This window comes from Pezoporus flaviventris, unplaced genomic scaffold (assembly GCF_033815535.1).
Source record: "Pezoporus flaviventris isolate CSIRO_AGI_PZ_B2104156 unplaced genomic scaffold, CSIRO_AGI_Pfla_v1 ptg000049l, whole genome shotgun sequence".
Lineage (NCBI taxonomy): Eukaryota > Metazoa > Chordata > Aves > Psittaciformes > Psittacidae > Pezoporus > Pezoporus flaviventris.
The window spans coordinates 505,001-529,525 of record NW_026892597.1 but is presented as its reverse complement, the minus strand read 5'-3'; the positions used below and the strand labels follow the sequence as shown (position 1 = coordinate 529,525).

The following is a 24,525-nucleotide window of genomic DNA, read 5'->3' as shown; positions in this document are numbered from 1 at the left end:
AGCCATGTCCCTCCCCATACCTCTAGGGCTGGTGCAGGGGCTGCACTGGGACCAGGGGCTGCTGCTTCCCCCTCCCTCCGACAGCAGAATGTGACTTGGACCAATAAACACGGTGGCGATGGTGGTGATGGTGGTGATGGATGTGATGGTGGTGGTGGTGATCAGTGCCTGCTCACCCTGCGTGGCTGCTGCTCTGCCCCCAGCGGCACTGACCCCCTTCTCCCCTGACCCCCATTGCTGGGGCTGTGGCTGGGGCCATGCGGTAGCGCCGGGCTGGAGGGAGCAGTAATGGGCACAGCACCAGGACCTGCCCATGGGCGTTCTGGGGGTGCGGACCTGGTGAGGGGGACCCTCAGGTACCTCTGCACCCCCCAGAAGGAGCAGGGACCCCCCCAGCACCCCACCCCTGCAGGGCCCTGCCTGCTCCTTGCAGCAGGTCCATGCGGGTCCCAGAGCTTCAGCACCTCTTCGCCTTCCCCACCAGCAGCAGTGCGGGACTCATGGCTTCACCCTCCCCATGGCCTCGGGGCCCTTGACACGTGTGGGGCAGCGCTGGGGGTCAGAGCATGCTTGTGCGTGCAGCAGGGTGCTGGGGTGCATGTACCCAGCATGGCTGAGGGGGGCAGCAGGCGGGTCCCTGCTCGGGGATGCAGGTCCCTCTCGGGATGCTGCTCCTGCTCCGCTGTGTTGGTCCCTTTTCCAGGGTGTGGGTTCCCCCGGGAAGTGTGGGTTTCCCCCGGGGGTTCTGCATCTTTGGGATGCCGGTTCCTGCCGGGAAATGCGGTTCCCCGCTCCCCCCAGTGTACGTGGCTCTGTCCTGGGGTCTCGGTCTCCGCAGGGTGTGGGTCCGTCCCGCGTCCCCCCCGATGCGGGTCTCCTCCAAGGGGTATCCGGTGTCGCTGGTGCCCCTGTCCTGCCCGTCGGTTCCTGACCGGTCGCTGCGGATCCCCCCCGGTCCGTGCGGGTCCCCCCGTGCCCGCTCCCCGGGGCGGTGCCGCCCGGTCCCGCCCCGCCGGTGTCCGGTTACCCGGGACCCGCCAGCCCGGGGTGTCGCGCGCCCGCGCCCCGCAGCAGGTACCGGGCACGGGGGGGGCTGAGCCGGGGGGGGGGGGGGGGACACGGACACGGCCCGGGGGGGTGGGGGTCGAACCCGACGTGTGCGGGGGGAGCGCAGCGAGAACCCCCGGGCCCGGCCCGGCCCGCGCTCCCCGGGGGCACCACGGAGCCCCCCCGAGCCCCCCACAGCGCCCCCCGAGCCCCCCGGCCCGCGCCCATGGCCCCGGGTGGCCGCGGGGTCCAGCGGGGCAGCGACCGGCGCCGGTGACCTTGGGGGGGCTGGGGGGGGGCTCGGTAGCTCCGCGGTGCAGGGTCACCCTGTGCCCCGTGCCAGGCCCTGCAGTGCCACCCTGTGCAGTGCGGGATGAGTGCATGCAGCTGCTTGCGGTGCCATGCCCTGTGCCAGGCCCTGCAGTGCCATCCTGTGCAGTGCCGTGCAGTGCGGGATGAGTGCATGCAGCAGGTTGCAGTGCTGCCCCGTGTCAGGCCCTGCAGTGCCTTGCAGTGCGGGATGAGTGCATGCAGCAGGTTGCGGTGCTGCCCCGTGCCAGGCCCTGCAGTGCCATCCTGTGCAGTGCGGGATGAGTGCATGCAGCAGGTTGTGGTGCTGCCTCGTGTCAGGCCCTGCAGTGCCGGGCAGTGCGGGATGAGTGCATGCAGCAGGTTGCGGTGCTGCCCCATGCCAGGCCCTGCAGTGCCATCCTGTGCAGTGCCGTGCAGTGCGGGATGAGTGCATGCAGCTGGTTGCGGTGCTGAACTGTGCAGTGTAGCCAGGGGCAGTGTGGCGCAGTGCGCTGCACTTGAGGGCAGGGTGATGTGGTGCAGTGCGGTGCAGTGCAGTGTAACACGGTGAGGTGCAGAGCGCTGCACTTGAGGGCAGGGTGATGTGGTGCGGTGCAGTGCAGTGTAACACGGTGAGGTGCAGAGCAGCAATGGTTACCAGTTTATGGTTGGTAGTTCAGTGCAGTGTAATGCACGCCATGCAGTGCAGCGTGCCTGTGCAGCCGTGCAGTGTGCTTCAGTGCAGTGTGCTGTAGCTGCTCAGTGCAGTCCGTGCAGTGTAAGCAGCGTGGTGCAGTGTAACCATGCAGTGAAGTGGCCCCCTGGCTCCGTGGTCCTCTGCAGGGGACAGGGTGTGCAGTGTGCAGTGTACCGTGTCCTGGTGCAGGGGACAGCGTGAGCCATGTGCCTTGTGCAGTGTGCAGTGTGCCATGTCCCGGTGCAGGGGACAGCGTGAGCCATGTGCCTTGTGCAGTGTGCAGTGTGCCATGTCCCGGTGCAGGGCGCAGTGTGTGCCATGTGCTGTATGCACTGTGCAGTGTGCCATGTCCCGGTGCAGGGGACAGTGTGTGCCATGTGCTGTATGCACTGTGCAGTGTGCCATGTCCCGGTGCAGGGGACAGTGTGTGCCATGTGCTGTATGCACTGTGCAGTGTGCCATGTCCCGGTGCAGGGGACAGTGTGTGCCATGTGCTGTATGCACTGTGCAGTGTGCCATGTCCCGGTGCAGGGGACAGCGTGTGCCATGTGCCCCATGCTGTATGCAGTGTGCAGTGTGCCATGTCCTGGTGCAGGGGACAGCGTGTGCCATGTGCCTTGTGCAGTGTGCAGTGTGCCATGTCCCGGTGCAGGGGACAGCGTGTGCCATGTGCCTTGTGCAGTGTGCAGTGTGCCATGTCCCGGTGCAGGGGACAGCGTGTGCCATGTGCCTTGTGCAGTGTGCAGTGTGCCATGTCCCGGTGCAGGGGACAGCGTGTGCCATGTGCCTTGTGCAGTGTGCAGTGTGCCATGTCCCGGTGCAGGGGACAGTGTGTGCCATGTGCTGTATGCACTGTGCCTTGTGCAGTGTGCAGTGTGCCATGTCCCGGTGCAGGGGACAGCGTGTGCCATGTGCTGTGTGCAGTGTGCCTTGTGCAGTGTGCAGTGTGCCATGTCCCGGTGCAGGGGACAGCGTGTGCCATGTGCCTTGTGCAGTGTGCAGTGTGCAGTGTGCCATGTCCCGGTGCAGGGGACAGCGTGTGCCATGTGCTGTGTGCAGTGTGCAGTGTGCAGTGTGCCATGTCCCGGTGCAGGGCGCAGTGTGTGCCATGTGCTGTGTCCTGTGAGGCTGCTGGCACTGGGGCTGGTGCTGCCTTGTCCTTGGCTGTGGGCAGGGCCCCGGCAGCTCCCTGCGAGTGAAGGGTGTGTGGGGGGTGTGTGTGTGTGTGTGTGTCTGTCTGTCTGTCTGTGTGTGTGTCTGTGTGTGTGCGTGTGTGTGTGTCTGTCTGTCTGTGTGTGTGTCTGTGTGTGTGTGTGTGTGTCTGTCTGTCTGTGTGTGTGTCTCTGTGTGTGTGTCTGTGTGTGTGCGTGCGTGTGCATGTGTGTCTGTGTGTCTGTGTGTCTGTGTGTCCCTGTGCCAGTGAACCCATGTGTGTCTGTGTGCCCCTGTGTGAGTTGGTGTGCGTGTCCCTGCGTGTGTCCCTATGTGTGTCCCTATGTCCCTGTGTGTGTCCCTATGTCCATCCCTATGTCCCTCTGTGTGTCCCCATGTCTGTCCCTATGTCCCTGTGTGTGTCCCTATGCCCATCCCTATGTCCCTCTGTGTGTCCCTATGTCCCCATGTCTGTCCCTATGTCCCTGTGTGTGTCCCTATGTCCCCATGTCCCCGTGTGTCCCCATGTCCGTCCCCATGTGTCCCTATGTCCCCATGTCCGTCCCTATGTCCCCATGTCCCCGTGTGTCCCCATGTCCGTCCCCGTGTGTCCCTATGTCCCCATGTCTCTCCCTATGTCCCTGTGTGTGTCCCTATGTCCCCATGTCTGTCCCTATGTCCCCGTGTGTGTCCCTATGTCCCCATGTCCGTCCCTATGTCCCCATGTCCCCGTGTGTCCCCGTGTGTCCCTGTGTGTGTCCCTATGCCCATCCCTATGTCCCTCTGTGTGTCCCTATGTCCCCATGTCTGTCCCTATGTCCCTGTGTGTGTCCCTATGTCCCCATGTCCCCGTGTGTCCCCATGTCCGTCCCCATGTGTCCCTATGTCCCCATGTCCGTCCCTATGTCCCCATGTCCCCGTGTGTCCCCATGTCCGTCCCCGTGTGTCCCTATGTCCCCATGTCTGTCCCTATGTCCCCGTGTGTGTCCCTATGTCCCCATGTCCGTCCCTATGTCCCCATGTCCCTGTGTGTCCCCGTGTGTCCCTGTGTGTGTCCCTATGCCCATCCCTATGTCCCTCTGTGTGTCCCTATGTCCCCATGTCTGTCCCTATGTCCCTGTGTGTGTCCCTATGTCCCCATGTCTGTCCCTATGTCCCTCTGTGTGTCCCTATGTCCCCATGTCCGTCCCCATGTCCCCATGTCCCTCTGTGTGTCCCCATGTCCGTCCCTGTGTCCCCGTGTGTCCCTGTGTCCCTCTCTCCCATGTGTATGTGCCACTGCCGCAGCCGCTGCCGTCTCTGACCCTTCCCTCAGTGGGCGCTCAGCCAAGGGCGCGTGACCGCGGCACCGGAGCCAAGCGGGGCCTGTGCCGGGGGGGACCTGGGGGTGTCCCCGTGTGGGGCCAGGCCTGTGCCTGGGGGTGTGTGCGTGTGGGGCCTGTGGTGGGGGCAGCTGGGGGTGTCCCTGTGTGGGGCTGGGCTCGTGGGGCTGGGCCTGTGCTGTGGGGTGGGGGAGAGTGGGGCTGTGCCCGTAGGGCTGCGGTGTGTGTTGGGTGGGGATGTCTGGGGCTGGCGTGTGTGGGGTGGGACCCCCCGGGATGTCCATAGGTGGGGCTGGGCCCATGGGGCTGTGCCTATGGGGTGGGATATCCAGGGTTGGGATGTGTGGGGAGGGAGCATCAGAGCAGTCCCCAAGTGAGGCTGTGCCCATGGGGCTGGGATGTGTGGGGTGGGCGGTGTGCGGGTCCACGTGTGTGGGTCCATGTGTGCGTCCCCATGTGTGTGGGTCCGTGTGTGTGGATCCACGTGTGCGGGTCCATGTGTGCGTCCCCGTGTGTGTGGGTCCATGTGTGTGGGTTCGTGTGTGTGTATCCACGTGTGCGGGTCCATGTGTGCGTGTCCATGTGTGCGGGTCCATGTGTGTGGATCCACGTGTGCGTGTCCATGTGTGTGGGTCCATGTGTGTGGGTCCATGTGTGTGTCCCCATGTGTGTGGGTCCATGTGTGTGGATCCACGTGTGTGGGTCCATGTGTGTGGGTTCGTGTGTGTGGATCCACGTGTGCGGGTCCATGTGTGCGGGTCCATGTGTGTGGGTCCATGTGTGTGGGTCCATGTGTGTGGGTCCGTGTGTGTGGGTCCATGTGTGTGGTCCCACGTGTGCGGGTCCATCCATGTGTGCGGGTCCGTGTGTGTGGGTCCGTGTGTGCGGATCCACGTGTGTGGGTCCATGTGTGTGGGTCCATGTGTGCAGGTCCGTGTGTGTGGTCCCACGTGTGCGGGCCCATGTGTGCAGGTCCATGTGCGTGTCCCCACGTGTGTGTCCCCATGTGCGTGTCCCCACGTGTGTGTCCCCACACGTGTGTCCCCATGTGCATGTCCCCACGCGCGTGTCCCCATGTGCGTGTCCCCACGTGTGTGTCCCCACGCGTGTGTCCCCATGTGCATGTCCCCACGCGTGTGTCCCCGTGCCCCCGTGACGTGCTCCTGCCGCAGGTGCCATGGCGGAGGCCCACCAGGCCGTCGCGTTCCAGTTCACGGTCACACCCGAGGGCCTTGACCTGCGGCTGAGCCGCGAGGCCGTGCGGCAGCTCTGCCTCGCCGCCGCGCACGCGTGGAAGAAGCGCCTCGTGCAGGCCAAGGTGCGCACCCTGACACCCCGATACCCTGTCACCTCAACACCCCGTCACCCCGACACCCCAGCGTCCTGACGCCCCATCACTCCGATACCGACACCCCATCCCCATCATCCCTATCATCACCCCATCCCCATCATCCCTACCATCACCCCATCCCCATCATCCCTATCATCACCCCATCCCCATCATCCCTACCATCACCCCATCCCCATCATCCCTACCATCACCCCATCCCTAGCATCACCCCATCCCCATCATCCCTACCATCACCCCATCCCCATCATCCCTATCATCACCCCATCCCTAGCATCACCCCATCCCCATCATCCCTACCATCACCCCATCCCCATCATCCCTATCATCACCCCATCCCCATCATCCCTACCATCACCCCATCCCCATCATCCCTACCATCACCCCATCCCCATCATCCCTATCATCACTCCCATTGTCACCCCCATTGTCACCCCCACTGTCACCCCGGTCACTGCTGCCCTGTGCCCACAGAACACGTTCCTGAGTGGGGTGTACCCGGCCTCCCCGTCCAGCTGGGTGCTTGTGGTCATGGCCACTGCTGGCTCCGTCTACTGCCAGGTCGACCCTTCCCGGGGACTCATCACCCGCATCCAGCACTACCTGCCCCAGAGGTGACACTGGGGCACGGGGACACGGGGGGACATGGGGAGATACGGAGACACGAGGACATGGGGTGACAGAGGGGGAACAGGGAGGGCCATGAGGACATGGGAGGATAGCAGGGGACAAGGGGGGATATGGGCACACAAGGACATAGGGGGACAGAGGGGACGTCGAGAGACATGGGAGGAGCCCTCCGCCCCCATGTCGCAGTGCTGCAGCCCATGGTGGGGCCCACCCCCATGTCCCAGCCCACGGGCACGATGGACCCACCTGCATGTCCCCAGCGCCCTGCGTGGTCACAGGGGCTGTGGCATTGCCCTGGGACCAGCCCCACGCATCCCACCTCCCGTATCCCCCCTGCAGCTCCACCCCACATGGGTGCTCCCAGGGTCCCCCTTCCCGGCTCAGCCCCACGGAGGGGTCCCCCATGTGCCATGTCCCTGCAGCCGGTTCCTGAGCCCCGGTGGGCGCGAGGCGCTGAGCGCGGCGCTGTTCGGCACCGGCGTGTGGCTGGGCACGGTGCTGCTGTTCCGCCGCGCCCTGCGCCTGCTCCTCACCTACCATGGGTGGATGTTCGAGCCCCACGGCCGCCTCAGCCGCCGCACCCGCGTCTGGATGGTCAGTGCCTGCGGGCAGGCGTGGGAACGGGTGGGACATGGACGGGGTGGGGTGGGGAGGGCACGGGGAGGGGTGGAGATGTGACGGGATGGGACGTGTCGGGTGCCTCATGGCCACTCCATGTTCCTTCCCTGGCTCCGTGTCCCCACAGGTGATGATGAAGGTGCTGTCCTTCCGCAAGCCGCTGCTCTACAGCTTCCAGACCTCCCTGCCCAAACTGCCTGTGCCCTCTGTGCAGGCCACCATCACCCGTGTGAGGGGTGGGATGGGATGGGATGGGATGGGATGGGGCTCCATGGCAAGGTGGGATGGGATGAGGGGTCTGTAGTGGGATGCTGGGTCTGTGATGACATGGGATGGAATGAGATGGGGATGGGATGGGGTGGATGGGAGTGGATGGGATCGGGGTTGATGGTGGGATAGGATGGGATGGGGGAGTCTATCATGGGATGGGGATGGAGGCTCTATGATGGGTTGGGGGGTCTGTGGTGGGATGGTGGGTCTATGATGGCATGGGATGGAATAAGTTGGGGATAGGATGGAATGGATGGAGATGGGTGGATGGCATGGGATGGGATGTGTTTGGGGTCACCCGAGCCCAATTCTGCAGTACCTGGAGTCGGTGCGGCCACTGATGGACAATGAGAAGTACAACAAGATGGAGACGCTGGCCAAGGAGTTCAAGGAGACGATCGCGCCGCGGCTGCAGAAGTACCTGATCCTCAAGTCCTGGTGGACAACCAACTATGTGAGTCATCAGCAGCCCCAGGTGACAGATGTGGGGGGGACCCTCGCCACGTGTCCCCCCAGATGGCCACATGGACACGTGGTGATGGTTCCCCCATCCAGCACCATGGATGATGTCCCCGGCTCAAGCCCAAAGTCCTGCTGCTCATCCCTCATCATGGGAAGGGGGATTTGGGGCCTCCCGAGGGGTCCTGTCCCCCATCTCCAACTTCATCCCGATCCCATCTCCATCCCCATCCCCTCCCACCTCATCCCCATCCCCGCAGGTCAGTGACTGGTGGGAGGAGTACATCTACCTGCGCGGCCGCAGCCCCATCATGGTCAACAGCAACTACTACGCCATGGTAGGGGTCTGGGGGTTCCAGTGCCGTGTGCCCCCCCCAACTCCCCCTCATCCTCATGGAGTGTCGTTCTGCAGGATTTCCTGTACGTGACCCCCAGCCACATCCAGGCTGCGCGCGCCGGGAATGCGGTTCACGCCATGATCCTGTACCGCCGCAAGCTGGACCGCGGCGAGCTGCCCCCCGTGAGCAGGGGGGCTCTGTGGGGCTGACAGGGGTCCTGGGGGTGTTTGAGGGGCTGGATTAGGGGGTGCAGGGGTGTCTGTGGGTCTGGGTTGTTGGGGTGCAGGTTGGAGTGCAGGGGGATCTGTGGGTCTGGGTTGTTGGGGTGCAGGTTGGAGTGCAGGGGGATCTGTGGGTCTGGGTTGTTGGGGTGCAGGTTGGAGTGCAGGGGGATCTGTGGGTCTGGGTTGGGGGATGCAGGTTGGAGTGCAGGGGGATCTGTGGGTCTGGGTTGGGGGATGCAGGTTGGAGTGCAGGGGGATCTGTGGGTCTGGGTTGGGGGATGCAGGTTGGAGTGCAGGGGGATCTGTGGGTCTGGGTTGGGGGATGCAGGTTGGAGTGCAGGGGGATCTGTGGGTCTGGGTTGGGGGATGCAGGTTGGAGTGCAGGGGGATCTGTGGGTCTGGGTTGTTGGGGTGCAGGTTGGAGTGCAGGGGGATCTGTGGGTCTGGGTTGGGGGATGCAGGTTGGAGTGCAGGGGGATCTGTGGGTCTGGGTTGGGGGATGCAGGTTGGAGTGCAGGGGGATCTGTGGGTCTGGGTTGGGGGATGCAGGTTGGAGTGCAGGGGGATCTGTGGGTCTGGGTTGTTGGGGTGCAGGTTGGAGTGCAGGGGGATCTGTGGGTCTGGGTTGGGGGATGCAGGTTGGAGTGCAGGGGGATCTGTGGGTCTGGGTTGTTGGGGTGCAGGTTGGAGTGCAGGGGGATCTGTGGGTCTGGGTTGGGGGATGCAGGTTGGAGTGCAGGGGGATCTGTGGGTCTGGGTTGTTGGGGTGCAGGTTGGAGTGCAGGGGGATCTGTGGGTCTGGGTTGGGGGATGCAGGTTGGAGTGCAGGGGGATCTGTGGGTCTGGGTTGGGGGATGCAGGTTGGAGTGCAGGGGGATCTGTGGGTCTGGGTTGGGGGATGCAGGTTGGAGTGCAGGGGGATCTGTGGGTCTGGGTTGGGGGATGCAGGTTGGAGTGCAGGGGGATCTGTGGGTCTGGGTTGGGGGATGCAGGTTGGAGTGCAGGGGGATCTGTGGGTCTGGGTTGTTGGGGTGCAGGTTGGAGTGCAGGGGGATCTGTGGGTCTGGGTTGGGGGATGCAGGTTGGAGTGCAGGGGGATCTGTGGGTCTGGGTTGTTGGGGTGCAGGTTGGAGTGCAGGGGGATCTGTGGGTCTGGGTTGGGGGATGCAGGTTGGAGTGCAGGGGGATCTGTGGGTCTGGGTTGTTGGGGTGCAGGTTGGAGTGCAGGGGGATCTGTGGGTCTGGGTTGGGGGATGCAGGTTGGAGTGCAGGGGGATCTGTGGGTCTGGGTTGGGGGATGCAGGTTGGAGTGCAGGGGGATCTGTGGGTCTGGGTTGGGGGATGCAGGTTGGAGTGCAGGGGGATCTGTGGGTCTGGGTTGGGGGATGCAGGTTGGAGTGCAGGGGGATCTGTGGGTCTGGGTTGGGGGATGCAGGTTGGAGTGCAGGGGGATCTGTGGGTCTGGGTTGTTGGGGTGCAGTTCACAGCCCCCCTCACCGCTGCCCCACAGCTGATGGCGCTGGGCATCGTCCCCATGTGCTCCTCCCAGTCGGAGCGAATGTTCAACACCACCCGCATCCCGGGCAAGGAGACCGGTATGGGGGACGTGGGACATGGGGACTGTGGGGGCAGAGGGGGGACCCCAAGGCCCGCAGGACATGTCAGCGTGTTCCTGCCACTGGGGTGCCTGTGACTCCCGTGTCCCCATATCCCGGTGTCCCGGATCCCATGCCCGTGTCCGTGTCCCTGCCGCAGACCAGCTCGTGCACCTCGGGGACAGCCGGCACGTGGCCGTGTTCCACCGCGGGCGCTTTTACCGGCTCTGGCTGTACCAGGGGGCGCAGCTCCTGCCGCCCTGTGATCTCCAGCTCCAGTTCCAGCGCATCCTGGATGATCCCTCGGGACCGCAGCCGGGCGAGGAGCGGCTGGCGGCGCTCACCGCGGGGGAGAGGTGTGGGGCTGGGGTGTGGGGCTATGGGGCTGGCGGCACTCACCGCGGGGGAGAGGTGTGGGGCTGGGATGTGGGGCTATGGGGCTGGCAGCGCTCACCGCGGGGGAGAGGTGTGGGGCTGGCATGTGGGGCTATGGGGCTGGCGGCACTCACGACAGGGGAGAGGTGTGGGGCTGGGATGTGGGGCTATGGGGCTGGCAGCGCTCACCGCGGGGGAGAGGTGTGGGGCTGGCATGTGGGGCCATGGGGCTGGCGGCGCTCACCGCGGGGGAGAGGTGTGGGGCTGGGATGTGGGGCTATGGGGCTGGCGGCACTCACGACAGGGGAGAGGTGTGGGGCTGGGATGTGGGGCCATGGGGCTGGCGGCGCTCACCGCGGGGGAGAGGTGTGGGGCTGGGATGTGGGGCCATGGGGCTGGCGGCGCTCACCGCGGGGAGAGGTGTGGGGCCGGCATGTGGGGCTATGGGGCTGGCAGCGCTCACCGCGGGGGAGAGGTGTGGGGCTGGCATGTGGGGCTATGGGGCTGGCGGCACTCACCGCGGGGGAGAGGTGTGGGGCTATGGGGCTGGCGGCACTCACGACAGGGGAGAGGTGGGCAGTAGCAATGGGGACCATGGGGCTGTAGGGTGTACGGCAGGTGCTGTGGATACCGTGCATGCAGTGGGTGCTGTGCATGTGGCGCATGCTGTGGGTGCTGCTGTGGGTGCTGTGCACATGGTGCACACCATGCATGCATGCACACTGTGCTGCGTTGCTGTAAGTGCTGTGGGTGCTGTGCACATGGTGCACACCATGCATGCATGCACACTGTGCTGCGTTGCCGTAAGTGCTGTGGGTGCTGTGCACATGGTGCACACCATGCATGCATGCACACTGTGCTGCGTTGCTGTGGGTGCTGCCGGAGCTTTACGTGCAGGGGGTGCTGTGCTTTGCTGTGCATGCTGTGGGTGCTGCTGTGGGTGCTGTGCATGCAGTGCTTGTGGGGCCTACAGGGCAGTGGGGTGTGCTGCGGGTGCTGTGCGTGGGCTGCCAAGCAGCAGGCACAGGGGATGGAGCAGGTTCTGTGGGATGGGGCCCCGGGGAGTCCCATGGATGGGGACTCGCTGTGGGTCAGTAGGGGATCTTGGGGACTCGCTGTGGGTCAGTCGGGGACCTCGGGGACTCGCTGTGGGTCAGTAGGGGACCTCGGGGACTCGCTGTGGGTCAGTAGGGGACCTCGGGGACTCGCTGTGGGTCAGTCGGGGACCTCGGGGACTCGCTGTGGGTCAGTCGGGGACCTCGGGGACTCGCTGTGGGTCAGTAGGGGACCTCGGGGACTCGCTGTGGGTCAGTAGGGGACCTCGGGGACTCGCTGTGGGTCAGTCGGGGACCTCGGGGACTCGCTGTGGGTCAGTCGGGGACCTCGGGGACTCGCTGTGGGTCAGTAGGGGACCTCGGGGACTCGCTGTGGGTCAGTAGGGGACCTCGGGGACTCGCTGTGGGTCAGTCGGGGACCTCAGGGACTCGCTGTGGGTCAGTCGGGGACCTCGGGGACTCGCTGTGGGTCAGTCGGGGACCTCGGGGACTCGCTGTGGGTCAGTCGGGGACCTCGGGGACTCGCTGTGGGTCAGTAGGGGACCTCGGGGACTCGCTGTGGGTCAGTCGGGGACCTCAGGGACTCGCTGTGGGTCAGTCGGGGACCTCGGGGACTCGCTGTGGGTCAGTAGGGGACCTCGGGGACTCGCTGTGGGTCAGTAGGGGACCTCGGGGACTCGCTGTGGGTCAGTAGGGGATCTCGGGGGCTCGCTGTGGGTCGAGGCGTGGGACACGGGGTCTCTCTGGGTCTCAGTGGGGTGCGGCTCTCCCCGTGGGTCCCAGCGTGGCGCCTGTGCCGCAGGGTGGCGTGGGCCGAGGCGCGCGCGCGGTTCTTCAGCCGCGGCCCCAACAAGGCCTCGCTGGATGCCATCGAGCGCGCCGCGTTCTTCGTGGCGCTGGACGAGGAGGCGCAGGGCGCGGCGCCGCGGCGCGAGGGCTGCATGGACGCCTACGCCAAGTCCCTGCTGCACGGGCGCTGCTGCGACCGCTGGTTCGACAAGTCCTTCACCCTCGTGGTCTACAGCAACGGGAAGCTGGGCGCCAACGCCGAGCACTCCTGGGCCGACGCGCCCGTCATCGGCCACCTCTGGGAGGTACCGGCAGCACCCTGGGGATGGGCAGCCCACGGGCACCCCTTTGGGAGCCCAGGGATGGGTGGGGTGGCTCATGGGCACCCCCTAGGGAATCCCATTGGACACCTTCCTTGGGTATCCCAGAGCTTGGGACCCCCATTGGGCACCCCCAGTTGAGCACATCCAGGTGGGGAGCCCTTGGTGCACCCCCAATTGAACACATCCAGTTGGGGACCCCCATTGGACACCCCCAATTGAGCACATCCAGTTGGGGACCCCCATTGGGCACCCCCAGTTGAGCACATCCAGTTGGGGACCCCCATTGGACACCCCCAATTGAGCACATCCAGTTGGGGACCCCCATTGGGCACCCACAATTGAGCACATCCAGTTGGGGACCCCCATTGGACACCCCTAATTGAGCACATCCAGGTGGGGAGCCCTTGGTGCACCCCCAGTTGAGCACATCCAGTTGGGGACCCCCATTGGGCACCCCCAGTTGAGCACATCCAGTTGGGGACCCCCATTGGGCACCCACAATTGAGCACATCCAGTTGGGGACCCCCATTGGGCACCCACAATTGAGCACATCCAGTTGGGGACCCCCATTGGGCACCCACAATTGAGCACATCCAGTTGGGGACCCCCATTGGACACCCCCAATTGAGCACATCCAGGTGGGGACCCCCATTGGACACCCCCAATTGAGCACATCCAGGTGGGGACCCCCATTGGACACCCCCAATTGAGCACATCCAGTTGGGGACCCCCATTGGACACCCCTAATTGAGCACATCCAGTTGGGGACCCCCATTGGACGCCCCCAATTGAGCACATCCAGTTGGGGACCCCCATTGGACACCCCTAATTGAGCACATCCAGTTGGGGACCCCCATTGGACGCCCCTAATTGAGCACATCCAGGTGGGGACCCCCATTGGGCACCCCCAGTTGAGCACATCCAGTTGGGGACCCCCATTGGACACCCCCAATTGAGCACATCCAGGTGGGGAGCCCTTGGTGCACCCCAGGGTTAGAGACCCACATTGGGCACTCCCAGTTGGGACCTTTTATAGTGTACCATAAATTGAGTCCCTCCGGGGGGGGAACCTACATTGGACACCCCCAGCTGGGTACCCCTAGCCAGGGACCCCTCTCCTGGGGGGGGATGTGTGGGGCTGGGAGGACGTGGGGGGCTCACACTGGGGCAGTGGGGGTTGGATTGGAGGGGATGGGGCAGTGCTGGGGGAGGATCAGGGGTAGGGGGTCTGGAGGGTTTTGGGGGCTCTTGGGGGCCGTTGCCCCACACCCACATCTCTCCCCCCCCAGTTCATGCTGGGCACAGACCGGTTTGAGCTGGGCTACACGGAGGATGGGCACTGCAAGGGGGAGCCCAACCCCATGCTGCCCCCCCCGCAGCGCCTGCAGTGGGACATCCCAGAGGAGGTGGGTCTGAACCCCAGCCCTTGCCCCACATCACGGGGTGGTCTCTGCCCCTCGGCACCAGCACATGAGATGCCATTGTCCCTCTGGTGTCCCAGCGCATGGCGGTGCCCAGGGTGGGTGATGTGGGGCAAGTTCTGTGTCCCCCACGTGTCCTGTGTCCCTATGGATGCTGTGTCCCTATGGATGCTGTGTCCTGTGTCCCTATGGATGCTGTGTCCCTATGGATGCTGTGTCCTGTGTCCCTATGGATGCTGTGTCCCTATGGATGCTGTGTCCTGTGTCCCTATGGATGCTGTGTCCCTATGGATGCTATGTCCTGTGTCCCTATGGATGCTGTGTCCTGTGTCCCTATGGATGCTGTGTCCCTATGGATGCTGTGTCCTGTGTCCCTATGGATGCTGTGTCCCTATGGATGCTATGTCCTGTGTCCCTATGGATGCTGTGTCCTGTGTCCCTATGGATGCTGTGTCCCTATGGATGCTGTGTCCTGTGTCCCTATGGATGCTGTGTCCCTATGGATGCTATGTCCTGTGTCCCTATGGATGCTGTGTCCTGTGTCCCTATGGATGCTGTGCCCCTATGGATGCTGTGTCCTGTGTCCCTATGGATGCTGTGTCCCTATGGATGCTATGTCCTGTGTCCCTATGGATGCTGTGTCCTGTGTCCCTATGGATGCTGTGTCCCTATGGATGCTGTGTCCTGTGTCCCTATGGATGCTGTGTCCCTATGGATGCTATGTCCTGTGTCCCTATGGATGCTGTGTCCTGTGTCCCTATGGATGCTGTGTCCTGTGTCTCTATGGATGCTGTGTCCCTATGGATGCTGTGTTCCTATGGATGCTGTGTCCTGTGTCCCTATGGATGCTGTGTCCTGTGTCCCTATGGATGCTGTGTCCCTATGGATGCTATGTCCTGTGTCCCTATGGATGCTGTGTCCTGTGTCCCTATGGATGCTGTGTCCTGTGTCCCTATGGATGCTATGTCCTGTGTCCCTATGGATGCTGTGTCCTGTGTCCCTATGGATGCTGTGTCCTGTGTCCCTATGGATGCTGTGTCCCTATGGATGCTGTGTCCTGTGTCCCTATGGATGCTGTGTCCCTATGGATGCTGTGTCCCTATGGATGCTGTGTCCTGTGTCCCCGCAGTGCTGTGCAGCCATTGAGCGCTCGTACCTGCTGGCACGGACGCTGGCTGAGGACGTGGACTTCCACGTGTTCCATTTCTCGGACTTTGGGAAGGGGCTCATCAAGCGGTGCCGGACCAGCCCCGATGCCTTTATCCAGATCAGCCTCCAGCTCGCCCACTTCCGCGTGAGGAGCAGGGGAAGGCGGCAGGAATGGGGTGTGGTGGGAATGGGAAGGGGATTGGGATGGGTTGGGGCTGGGATGTGGTGGGATGGAGATGGGATAAGATGTGATGGGATGGGGTGGGATGGGTTGTGTTGGAAGGAGGTGGGATGCAATGGGATGAGGTGGGATGTGTTGGGATGTGATGGGATGGGGGTGGATGTGACGGGATATGGTGTGGTGGGATGGGATGAGGTGGGATATGATGTGTTGAGTTGACGTGTGATGGGATGGAATGAGGTAGCATGGGTGGGATGGGATGGGATGGGATGTGTTGGGATGAGGTGTGATGGGATGGGATGTGTTGGGATGAGGTGTGATGGGATGGGATGTGTTGGGATGAGGTGTGATGGGATGGGATGTGTTGGGATGAGGTGTGATGGGATGGGATGTGTTGGGATGGGTGAGGTGTGATGGGACGGGATGTGTTGGGGTGAGGTGTGATGGCATGGGATGTGTTGGGATGAGTTGTGATGGGATGGGATGTGTTGGGATGAGGTGCGATGGGATGAGGTGTGATGGGATGGGATGTGTTGGGATGGGTGAGGTGTGATGGGACGGGATGTGTTGGGATGGGATGTGTTGGGATGAGGTGTGATGGCATGGGATGTGTTGGGATGAGTTGTGATGGGATGGGATGTGTTGGGATGAGGTGTGTTGGGATGGGATGTGTTGGGATGAGGTGTGTTGGGATGGGATGTGTTGGGATGAGGTGTGATGGGATGGGATGTGTTGGGATGGGGTGTGATGGGATGTGATGGGATGAGGTGTGTTGGGATGGGATGGGTTGGGATGAGGTGCGGTGGGATGGGATGTGTTGGGATGAGGTGTGATGGGATGGGATGTGTTGGGATGAGGTGCGATGGGATGGGATGTGTTGGGATGGGATGTGTTGGGATGAGGTGTGATGGGATGGGATGTGATGGGATGAGGTGTGTTGGGATGGGATGTGTTGGGATGAGGTGTGATGTTATGGGATGTGTTGGGATGAGGTGTGTTGGGATGGGATGTGTTGGGATGAGGTGTGATGGGATGGGATGTGTTGGGATGGGTGAGGTGTGATGGGACGGGATGTGTTGGGATGGGATGTGTTGGGATGAGGTGTGATGGCATGGGATGTGTTGGGATGAGTTGTGATGGGATGGGATGTGTTGGGATGAGGTGTGTTGGGATGGGATGTGTTGGGATGAGGTGTGTTGGGATGGGATGTGTTGGGATGAGGTGTGATGGGATGGGATGTGTTGGGATGGGTGAGGTGTGATGGGACGGGATGTGTTGGGATGGGATGTGTTGGGATGAGGTGTGATGGCATGGGATGTGTTGGGATGAGTTGTGATGGGATGGGATGTGTTGGGATGAGGTGTGTTGGGATGGGATGTGTTGGGATGAGGTGTGTTGGGATGGGATGTGTTGGGATGAGGTGTGATGGGATGGGATGTGTTGGGATGGGGTGTGATGGGATGTGATGGGATGAGGTGTGTTGGGATGGGATGGGTTGGGATGAGGTGCGGTGGGATGGGATGTGTTGGGATGAGGTGTGATGGGATGGGATGTGTTGGGATGAGGTGCGATGGGATGGGATGTGTTGGGATGGGATGTGTTGGGATGAGGTGTGATGGGATGGGATGTGATGGGATGAGGTGTGTTGGGATGGGATGTGTTGGGATGAGGTGTGATGTTATGGGATGTGTTGGGATGAGGTGTGTTGGGATGGGATGTGTTGGGATGAGGTGTGATGGGATGGGATGTGTTGGGATGGGTGAGGTGTGATGGGACGGGATGTGTTGGGATGGGATGTGTTGGGATGAGGTGTGATGGCATGGGATGTGTTGGGATGAGTTGTGATGGGATGGGATGTGTTGGGATGAGGTGTGTTGGGATGGGATGTGTTGGGATGAGGTGTGTTGGGATGGGATGTGTTGGGATGAGGTGTGATGGGATGGGATGTGTTGGGATGGGTGAGGTGTGATGGGACGGGATGTGTTGGGATGGGATGTGTTGGGATGAGGTGTGATGGCATGGGATGTGTTGGGATGAGTTGTGATGGGATGGGATGTGTTGGGATGAGGTGTGTTGGGATGGGATGTGTTGGGATGAGGTGTGTTGGGATGGGATGTGTTGGGATGAGGTGTGATGGGATGGGATGTGTTGGGATGGGATGTGATGGGATGAGGTGTGTTGGGATGGGATGGGTTGGGATGAGGTGCGGTGGGATGGGATGTGTTGGGATGAGGTGTGATGGGATGGGATGTGTTGGGATGAGGTGCGATGGGATGGGATGTGTTGGGATGAGGTGTGATGGGATGGGATGTGATGGGATGAGGTGTGTTGGGATGGGATGTGTTGGGATGAGGTGTGATGTTATGGGATGTGTTGGGATGAGGTGTGTTGGGATGGGATGTGTTGGGATGAGGTGTGATGGGATGGGATGTGTTGGGATGAGGTGCGATGGGATGGGATGTGTTGGGATGAGGTGCGATGGGATGGGATGTGTTGGGATGAGGTGTGTTGGGATGGGATGGGTTGGGATGAGGTGTGATGGGATGGGATGTGTTGGGATGAGGTGTGATGGGATGGGATGTGATGGTATGAGGTGTGTTGGGATGGGATGGGTTGGGATGAGGTCCGGTGGGATGGGATGGGTTGGGATGAGGTGTGATGGGATGGGATGTGATGGGATGAGGTGTGTTGGGATGGGATGGGTTGGGATGAGGTCCGGTGGGATGGGATGTGATGGGATGAGGTGCGATGGGATGGGATGGGATGAGGTGTGTTGGGATGGGATGGGTTGGGATGAGGTGTGATAGGATGGGATGTGATGGGATGAGGTGTGTTGGGATGGGATGGGTTGGGATGAGGTGTGTTGGGATGGGATGTGATGGGATGAGGTGTGATGGGATGGGATGTGTTGGGATGAGGTGTGTTGGGATGAGATGTGTTGGGATGAGGTGTGATGGGATGGGATGTGTTGGGATGAGGTGTGTTGGGATGGGATGTGATGGGATGAGGTGTGATGGGATGGGATGTGTTGGGATGAGGTGCGATGGGATGGGATGTGTTGGGATGAGGTGTGTTGGGATGGGATGGGTTGGGATGAGGTGCGGTGGGATGGAATGTGTTGGGATGAGGTGTGTTGGGATGGGATGTGTTGGGATGAGGTGCGGTGGGATGGGATGTGTTGGGATGAGGTGTGATGGCATGGGATGTGTTGGGATGAGTTGTGATGGGATGGGATGTGTTGGGATGAGGTGTGTTGGGATGGGATGTGTTGGGATGAGGTGTGTTGGGATGGGATGTGTTGGGATGAGGTGTGATGGGATGGGATGTGTTGGGATGGGATGTGATGGGATGAGGTGTGTTGGGATGGGATGGGTTGGGATGAGGTGCGGTGGGATGGGATGTGTTGGGATGAGGTGTGATGGGATGGGATGTGTTGGGATGAGGTGTGATGTTATGGGATGTGTTGGGATGAGGTGCGATGGGATGGGATGTGTTGGGATGAGGTGTGATGGGATGGGATGTGATGGGATGAGGTGTGTTGGGATGGGATGTGTTGGGATGAGGTGTGATGTTATGGGATGTGTTGGGATGAGGTGTGTTGGGATGGGATGTGTTGGGATGAGGTGTGATGGGATGGGATGTGTTGGGATGAGGTGCGATGGGATGGGATGTGTTGGGATGAGGTGCAATGGGATGGGATGTGTTGGGATGAGGTGTGTTGGGATGGGATGGGTTGGGATGAGGTGTGATGGGATGGGATGTGTTGGGATGAGGTGTGATGGGATGGGATGTGATGGGATGAGGTGTGTTGGGATGGGATGGGTTGGGATGAGGTCCGGTGGGGTGGGATGGGTTGGGATGAGGTGTGATGGGATGGGATGTGATGGGATGAGGTGTGTTGGGATGGGATGGGTTGGGATGAGGTCCGGTGGGATGGGATGTGATGGGATGAGGTGCAATGGGATGGGATGGGTTGGGATGAGGTGTGTTGGGATGGGATGGGTTGGGATGAGGTGTGATAGGATGGGATGTGATGGGATGAGGTGTGTTGGGATGGGATGGGTTGGGATGAGGTGTGTTGGGATGGGATGTGATGGGATGAGGTGTGATGGGATGGGATGTGTTGGGATGAGGTGTGTTGGGATGAGATGTGTTGGGATGAGGTGTGATGGGATGGGATGTGTTGGGATGAGGTGTGTTGGGATGGGATGTGATGGGATGAGGTGTGATGGGATGGGATGTGTTGGGATGAGGTGCGATGGGATGGGATGTGTTGGGATGAGGTGTGTTGGGATGGGATGGGTTGGGATGAGGTGCGGTGGGATGGAATGTGTTGGGATGAGGTGTGTTGGGATGGGATGTGTTGGGATGAGGTGCGGTGGGATGGGATGTGATGGGATGAGGTGTGATGGGATGGGATGTGTTGGGATGAGGTGCGATGGGATGGGTTGGGATGAGGTGTGTTGGGATGGGATGTGATGGGATGAGGTGTGTTGGGATGGGATGGGTTGGGATGAGGTGCGGTGGGATGGGATGGGTTGGGATGAGGTGTGTTGGGATGGGATGTGATGGGATGAGGTGTGTTGGGATGGGATGGGTTGGGATGAGGTGCGGTGGGATGGGATGTGATGGGATGAGGTGTGTTGGGATGGGATGGGTTGGGATGAGGTGCGGTGGGATGGGAAGGGTTGGGATGAGGTGCGGTGGGATGGGATGTGTTGGGATGAGGTGTGTTGGGATGGGATGGGTTGGGATGAGGTGCGGTGGGATGGGATGGGTTGGGATGAGGTGCGGTGGGATGGGATGTGATGGGATGAGGTGTGTTGGGATGGGATGGGTTGGGATGAGGTGCGGTGGGATGGGATGTGTTGGGATGAGGTGTGAGGCGCTGTGCTGGTCGGGCAGGACAAGGGCCAGTTCTGCCTGACGTACGAGGCGTCCATGACGCGGCTGTTCCGCGATGGCCGCACCGAGACCGTGCGCTCCTGCACCGCCGAGTCCACGGCCTTCGTGCGCAGCATGGCCGACCCTGCGCAGAGCGTGAGCACCGCGGCCCCTCGCGTCGCATCCCCTGGGGTGCCCCGTGTGCCCTGCGGGTGCTCCTGCTCCTTGGGAATGACAGTCCCGGAAAGGGCCCCTCTCTGGGGGAGGAGGTCACGTCCCCCACTCCGTCTCCATCCCTCACTGGCATCCAAATCCCTGGGCTTCACCCCCCTCAGAGGTCCCCATCCCTCATGGAGGTCCCCATCTCCTACTCCTTGGAGCCGTCCCCATCCCTTAGGACGACCCGTGTCCCTCGTGGTGGTCCCTGTCCTTTGGGACATCCCGGTCTCTCCGGAGGCGCCCGGGGCCGGGTCTCCCTGTCCGGGGCTGTCCCTGGTGCCTGTGCCGCGTGTGACGCGGTGTCCCCGGTGTGTGTCGGTGCCCCGCAGCGCGCGGAGCGGCAGCGGCTGTTCCGGTTGGCGGCAGAGAAGCACCAGCTCATGTACCGCTTGGCCATGACCGGCGCCGGCATCGACAGACACCTCTTCTGCCTCTACCTGATGTCGCGGTACCTGGGGCTGCAGTCGCCCTTCCTTGCCCAGGTCAGCGCCACGCGGGGCAAGGGACATGGCATGGCACACATAGCACATGGGACAGGCATGGCACACATAGCACATGGGACGGGCATGGCACACATAGCACATGGGACGGGCATGGCACACATAGCACATGGGACTGGCATGGGCTCACATAGCACATGGGACGGGCATGGCACACATAGCACATGGGACGGGCATGGCACACATAGCACATGGGACGGGCATGGCACACATAGCACATGGGACGGGCATGGCACACATAGCACATGGGACGGGCATGGGCTCACATAGCACATGGGACGGGCATGGGCACACATAGCACATGGGACGGGCATGGGCTCACATAGCACATGGGACGGGCATGGCACACATAGCACATGGGATGGGCATGGGCTCACATAGCACATGGGACGGGCATGGCACACATAGCACATGGGACAGGCATGGGCTCACACAGCACATGGGACACAGCAGCATGCAGGGCACATGGGACACCAGGAAGGCACACATGGCACACAGGACACTGCATGGGTGTGCAGGAGAAAGCCACCACCCTGATGTGTCACAGCACATGCGTGTGCAAGGGCTGCACACACTACATGGCACACGTGTGCCCAGCTGCCGTTGTCGGGGTGTCAGTGGGGTGCAGTGGCTGCTCTGGGCTGTACTGAGCTGCACTGGGGTGCACTGTGGTGCACACTGGGCTGTACTGGGTGCCCTGGCTGCGGTGCAGGTGCTGTCGGAGCCATGGCGTCTCTCCACCAGCCAGACCCCACAGCAGCAGCTCAACATGTTCGACCTCAACAAGTTCCCCGACCACGTCTCCACCGGTGGTGGCTTCGGGCCTGTGAGCACTGGGGAAGAGGGGGTATTGGGGGGGTCCTGGGGGTGCAGGTGGGTGCTTGGGGCCTGGGCTGGGGGACTAGGGAGGTCCTGGGGGATAATGGGGGGATCCTGGGGGTCATGGGGGCATCCTGGGGTTCCAGCGGGGTGCTGGAGGGTCCCGGGGGAAGCTGATGCCCCATACCCGCCATGGCCCTGGGCAGGGACGTGCTGCAGGCAGGTGCCCCAGCCCCATGGTGCAGTGGGTCCCACCTTCCCCTTCACCCGCAGGTGGCGGATGACGGTTATGGTGTCTCCTACATGATAGCTGGGGAAAACCTGATCAACTTCCACGTGTCCAGCAAGTTCTCGAGTCCTGAGACGGTGAGAGCGGGGCCGGGAATGGCAGCAACGGGATGGGGATGGGATGGAGAGGCTTGGGGTGTTGGTGAGGAGCAACTCAACTCCCTCTGCTCTGGAGCCAGGCTGAGAGAGCTGGGCTGGGGCAGCCTGGAGAAGAGAAGGCTCCTGAAGGGGAGACCTGAGAGCAGCTCCAGTGCCTGAAGGGGCTGCAGGAAAGCTGGAGAGGGGCTTGGGACAAGGGATGTAGGGACAGGCCAAGGGGAATGGCTTGAACCTGCCCGAGGGGAGACTGAGCTGAGCTCTTAGGCAGAAGCTCTTCCCTGTGAGGGTGCTGAGGCGCTGGCACAGGGTGCCCAGAGAAGCTGTGGCTGCCCCATCCCTGGCAGTGCTCAAGGCCAGGTTGGACACAGGGGCTTGGAGCAAGCTGCTCCAGTGGAAGGGGTCCCTGCCCGTGGCAGGGGTTGGAGCTGGAGGAGCTTTAGGATCCTCCCAGCACAGCCCAGTGCATGGCTCTGCGGTGCCGGGGGGCTGTGGGGGGCCGTGGGTCACGGTGTTGCCCGCAGGACTCGAAGCGCTTCGGCAGGCACATCCGTCAGGCCATGCTGGACGTCGCGGAGCTCTTTGACAAGCCCAAGTGATGCTGGAGCCAAGCCCCGGGCGAGGGGCACGGAGCTGGGGGGGGGCTGCGGCAGCCCCTGTCCCAGGGGAGGGGCTGGGGGGTTCCCGGGGTCTCTGCTCTGATCATACTTCCAATAAAGGTTGGTGTGATGTGGATGGATCCCTTGCACCCAGCGTGGCCCCGTGGGGGTCCCACGGCACCATCCCGTGGGCTGCAGATGAAGGGTGCAGCCGGTGACTGGTGATGCATGTTGTGCTGGTGCCTGTGACGTGGTGTGTGCAATGGGGCACAGTGCCCCGCTGGCACCGTCCTGCCGCGGCCGCTGCATCCCTTGGGGCTGGGCTGGAGCTGGGGTGTGGGGAGGGCTTCAGGACTCCCCAGTGCGGCACCGCCTGGTCCTGGGGGCCTCCGGGGGCAGTGTGAGAAACACAGGACCCGCAGCTCAGAGCCTGCACTCAGCACCCGCAGCTCAGAGCCTGCAGCCAGCACCCGCAGCTCAGAGCCTGCAGCCAGCACCCGCAGCTCAGAGCCTGCACCCAGCACCCGCAGCTCAGAGCCTGCAGCCAGCACCCGCAGCTCAGAGCCTGCACCCAGCACCCGCAGCTCAGAGCCAGCACCCAGCACCCGCAGCTCAGAGCCTGCACCCAGCACCCGCAGCTCAGAGCCTGCACCCAGCACCCGCAGCTCAGAGCCTGCACTCAGCACCCGCAGCTCAGAGCCAGCACTCAGCACCCGCAGCTCAGAGCCTGCACCCAGCACCCACAGCTCAGAGCCTGCACCCAGCACCCGCAGCTCAGAGCCTGCACCCAGCACCCGCAGCTCAGAGCCTGCACCCAGCACCCGCAGCTCAGAGCCAGCACCCAGCGCCCGCAGCTCAGAGCCTGCACCCAGCACCCGCAGCTCAGAGCCTGCAGCCAGCACCCACAGCTCAGAGCCTGCAGCCAGCACCCACAGCACCCGCACTGCACGCAGCCTGCACCCGACATCCCCTCCCTGCCCTCACCCCGCCTGCATATCCTCCTTTCACATCCCTTCGCCCCCCTGCCTGCTGCTGGTGCCAGAGCCGGCGATGTCCCCGCGCAGAGGGACCCGGGGGGAGGTGGCTGGGAGGTGTCGCCGTGGTGTCCCTGCAGCGATGTCCCCTCTGTACCCAGCAGCACGGGGCCGCCTTCACCACCACCTTCCTCAGCCCCCGGCCGTGTCCCTGCTCACATGGGGCTGGGGGCTCCTGACTGGGGGTGTCACTGCGGGAGCGGCTCTGGGGAGACCTGCCCAGAGCTGGGCCCATCCTGCACCTGCACCTGCACCTGCACCTGCACCTGCACCCTGCGCTGGGTGACATCCTGCATCCAGCACCCTGCCCTGGGTGACATCCTGCACCTGCACCTGCACCCTGCGCTGGGTGACATCCTGCATCCAGCACCCTGCCCTGGGTGACATCCTGCGCCCAGCACCCTGCGCTGGGTGACATCCTGCACCTGCACCTGCACCCTGCGCTGGGTGACATCCTGCGCCCAGCACCCTGCCCTGGGTGACATCCTGCACCTGCACCTGCACCCTGCGCTGGGTGACATCCTGCGCCCAGCACCCTGCGCTGGGTGACATCCTGCATCCAGCACCCTGCCCTGGGTGACATCCTGCATCCAGCACCCTGCACTGGGTGACATCCTGCGCCCAGCACCCTGCGCTGGGTGACATCCTGCGCCCAGCACCCTGCACTGGGTGACATCCTGCACCTGCACCTGCACCTGCACCTGCACCTGCACCTGCACCCTGCGCTGGGTGACATCCTGCGCCCAGCACCCTGCCCTGGGTGACATCCTGCACCTGCACCTGCACCCTGCCCTGGGTGACA

General features: G+C 62.7%; 1 protein-coding gene across 1 annotated transcript; it reads left to right on the top strand.

Moving 5' to 3' along the window:
• The first annotated feature begins 978 nt into the window (after positions 1-978).
• CPT1B (carnitine palmitoyltransferase 1B) lies at positions 979-22,727 on the top strand. The gene is made up of 18 exons (XM_061468577.1): positions 979-1,074; positions 5,682-5,827; positions 6,332-6,471; positions 6,910-7,081; positions 7,233-7,334; positions 7,692-7,829; positions 8,095-8,172; positions 8,247-8,354; positions 9,907-9,991; positions 10,152-10,347; positions 12,224-12,515; positions 13,823-13,939; positions 15,084-15,248; positions 20,190-20,324; positions 20,717-20,869; positions 21,600-21,713; positions 21,980-22,072; positions 22,615-22,727. The coding sequence occupies exons 2-18, from the start codon at positions 5,687-5,689 to the stop codon at positions 22,687-22,689; spliced, it is 2,304 nt and encodes a 767-aa protein (XP_061324561.1). The 5' UTR covers positions 979-1,074; positions 5,682-5,686; the 3' UTR covers positions 22,690-22,727.
• Positions 22,728-24,525: the final 1,798 nt, after the last annotated feature.

Coding starts and splice junctions, on each gene's coding strand:
- CPT1B (XM_061468577.1), top strand. CDS start 5,687: ATGGCGGAGGCCCACCAGGCCGTCGCGTTCCAGTTCACGGTCACACCC. Junction 7,335..7,691: donor TGCAGGCCACCATCACCCGT/GTGAGGGGTGGG, acceptor CCAATTCTGCAG/TACCTGGAGTCGGTGCGGCC. Junction 13,940..15,083: donor AGTGGGACATCCCAGAGGAG/GTGGGTCTGAAC, acceptor GTGTCCCCGCAG/TGCTGTGCAGCCATTGAGCG.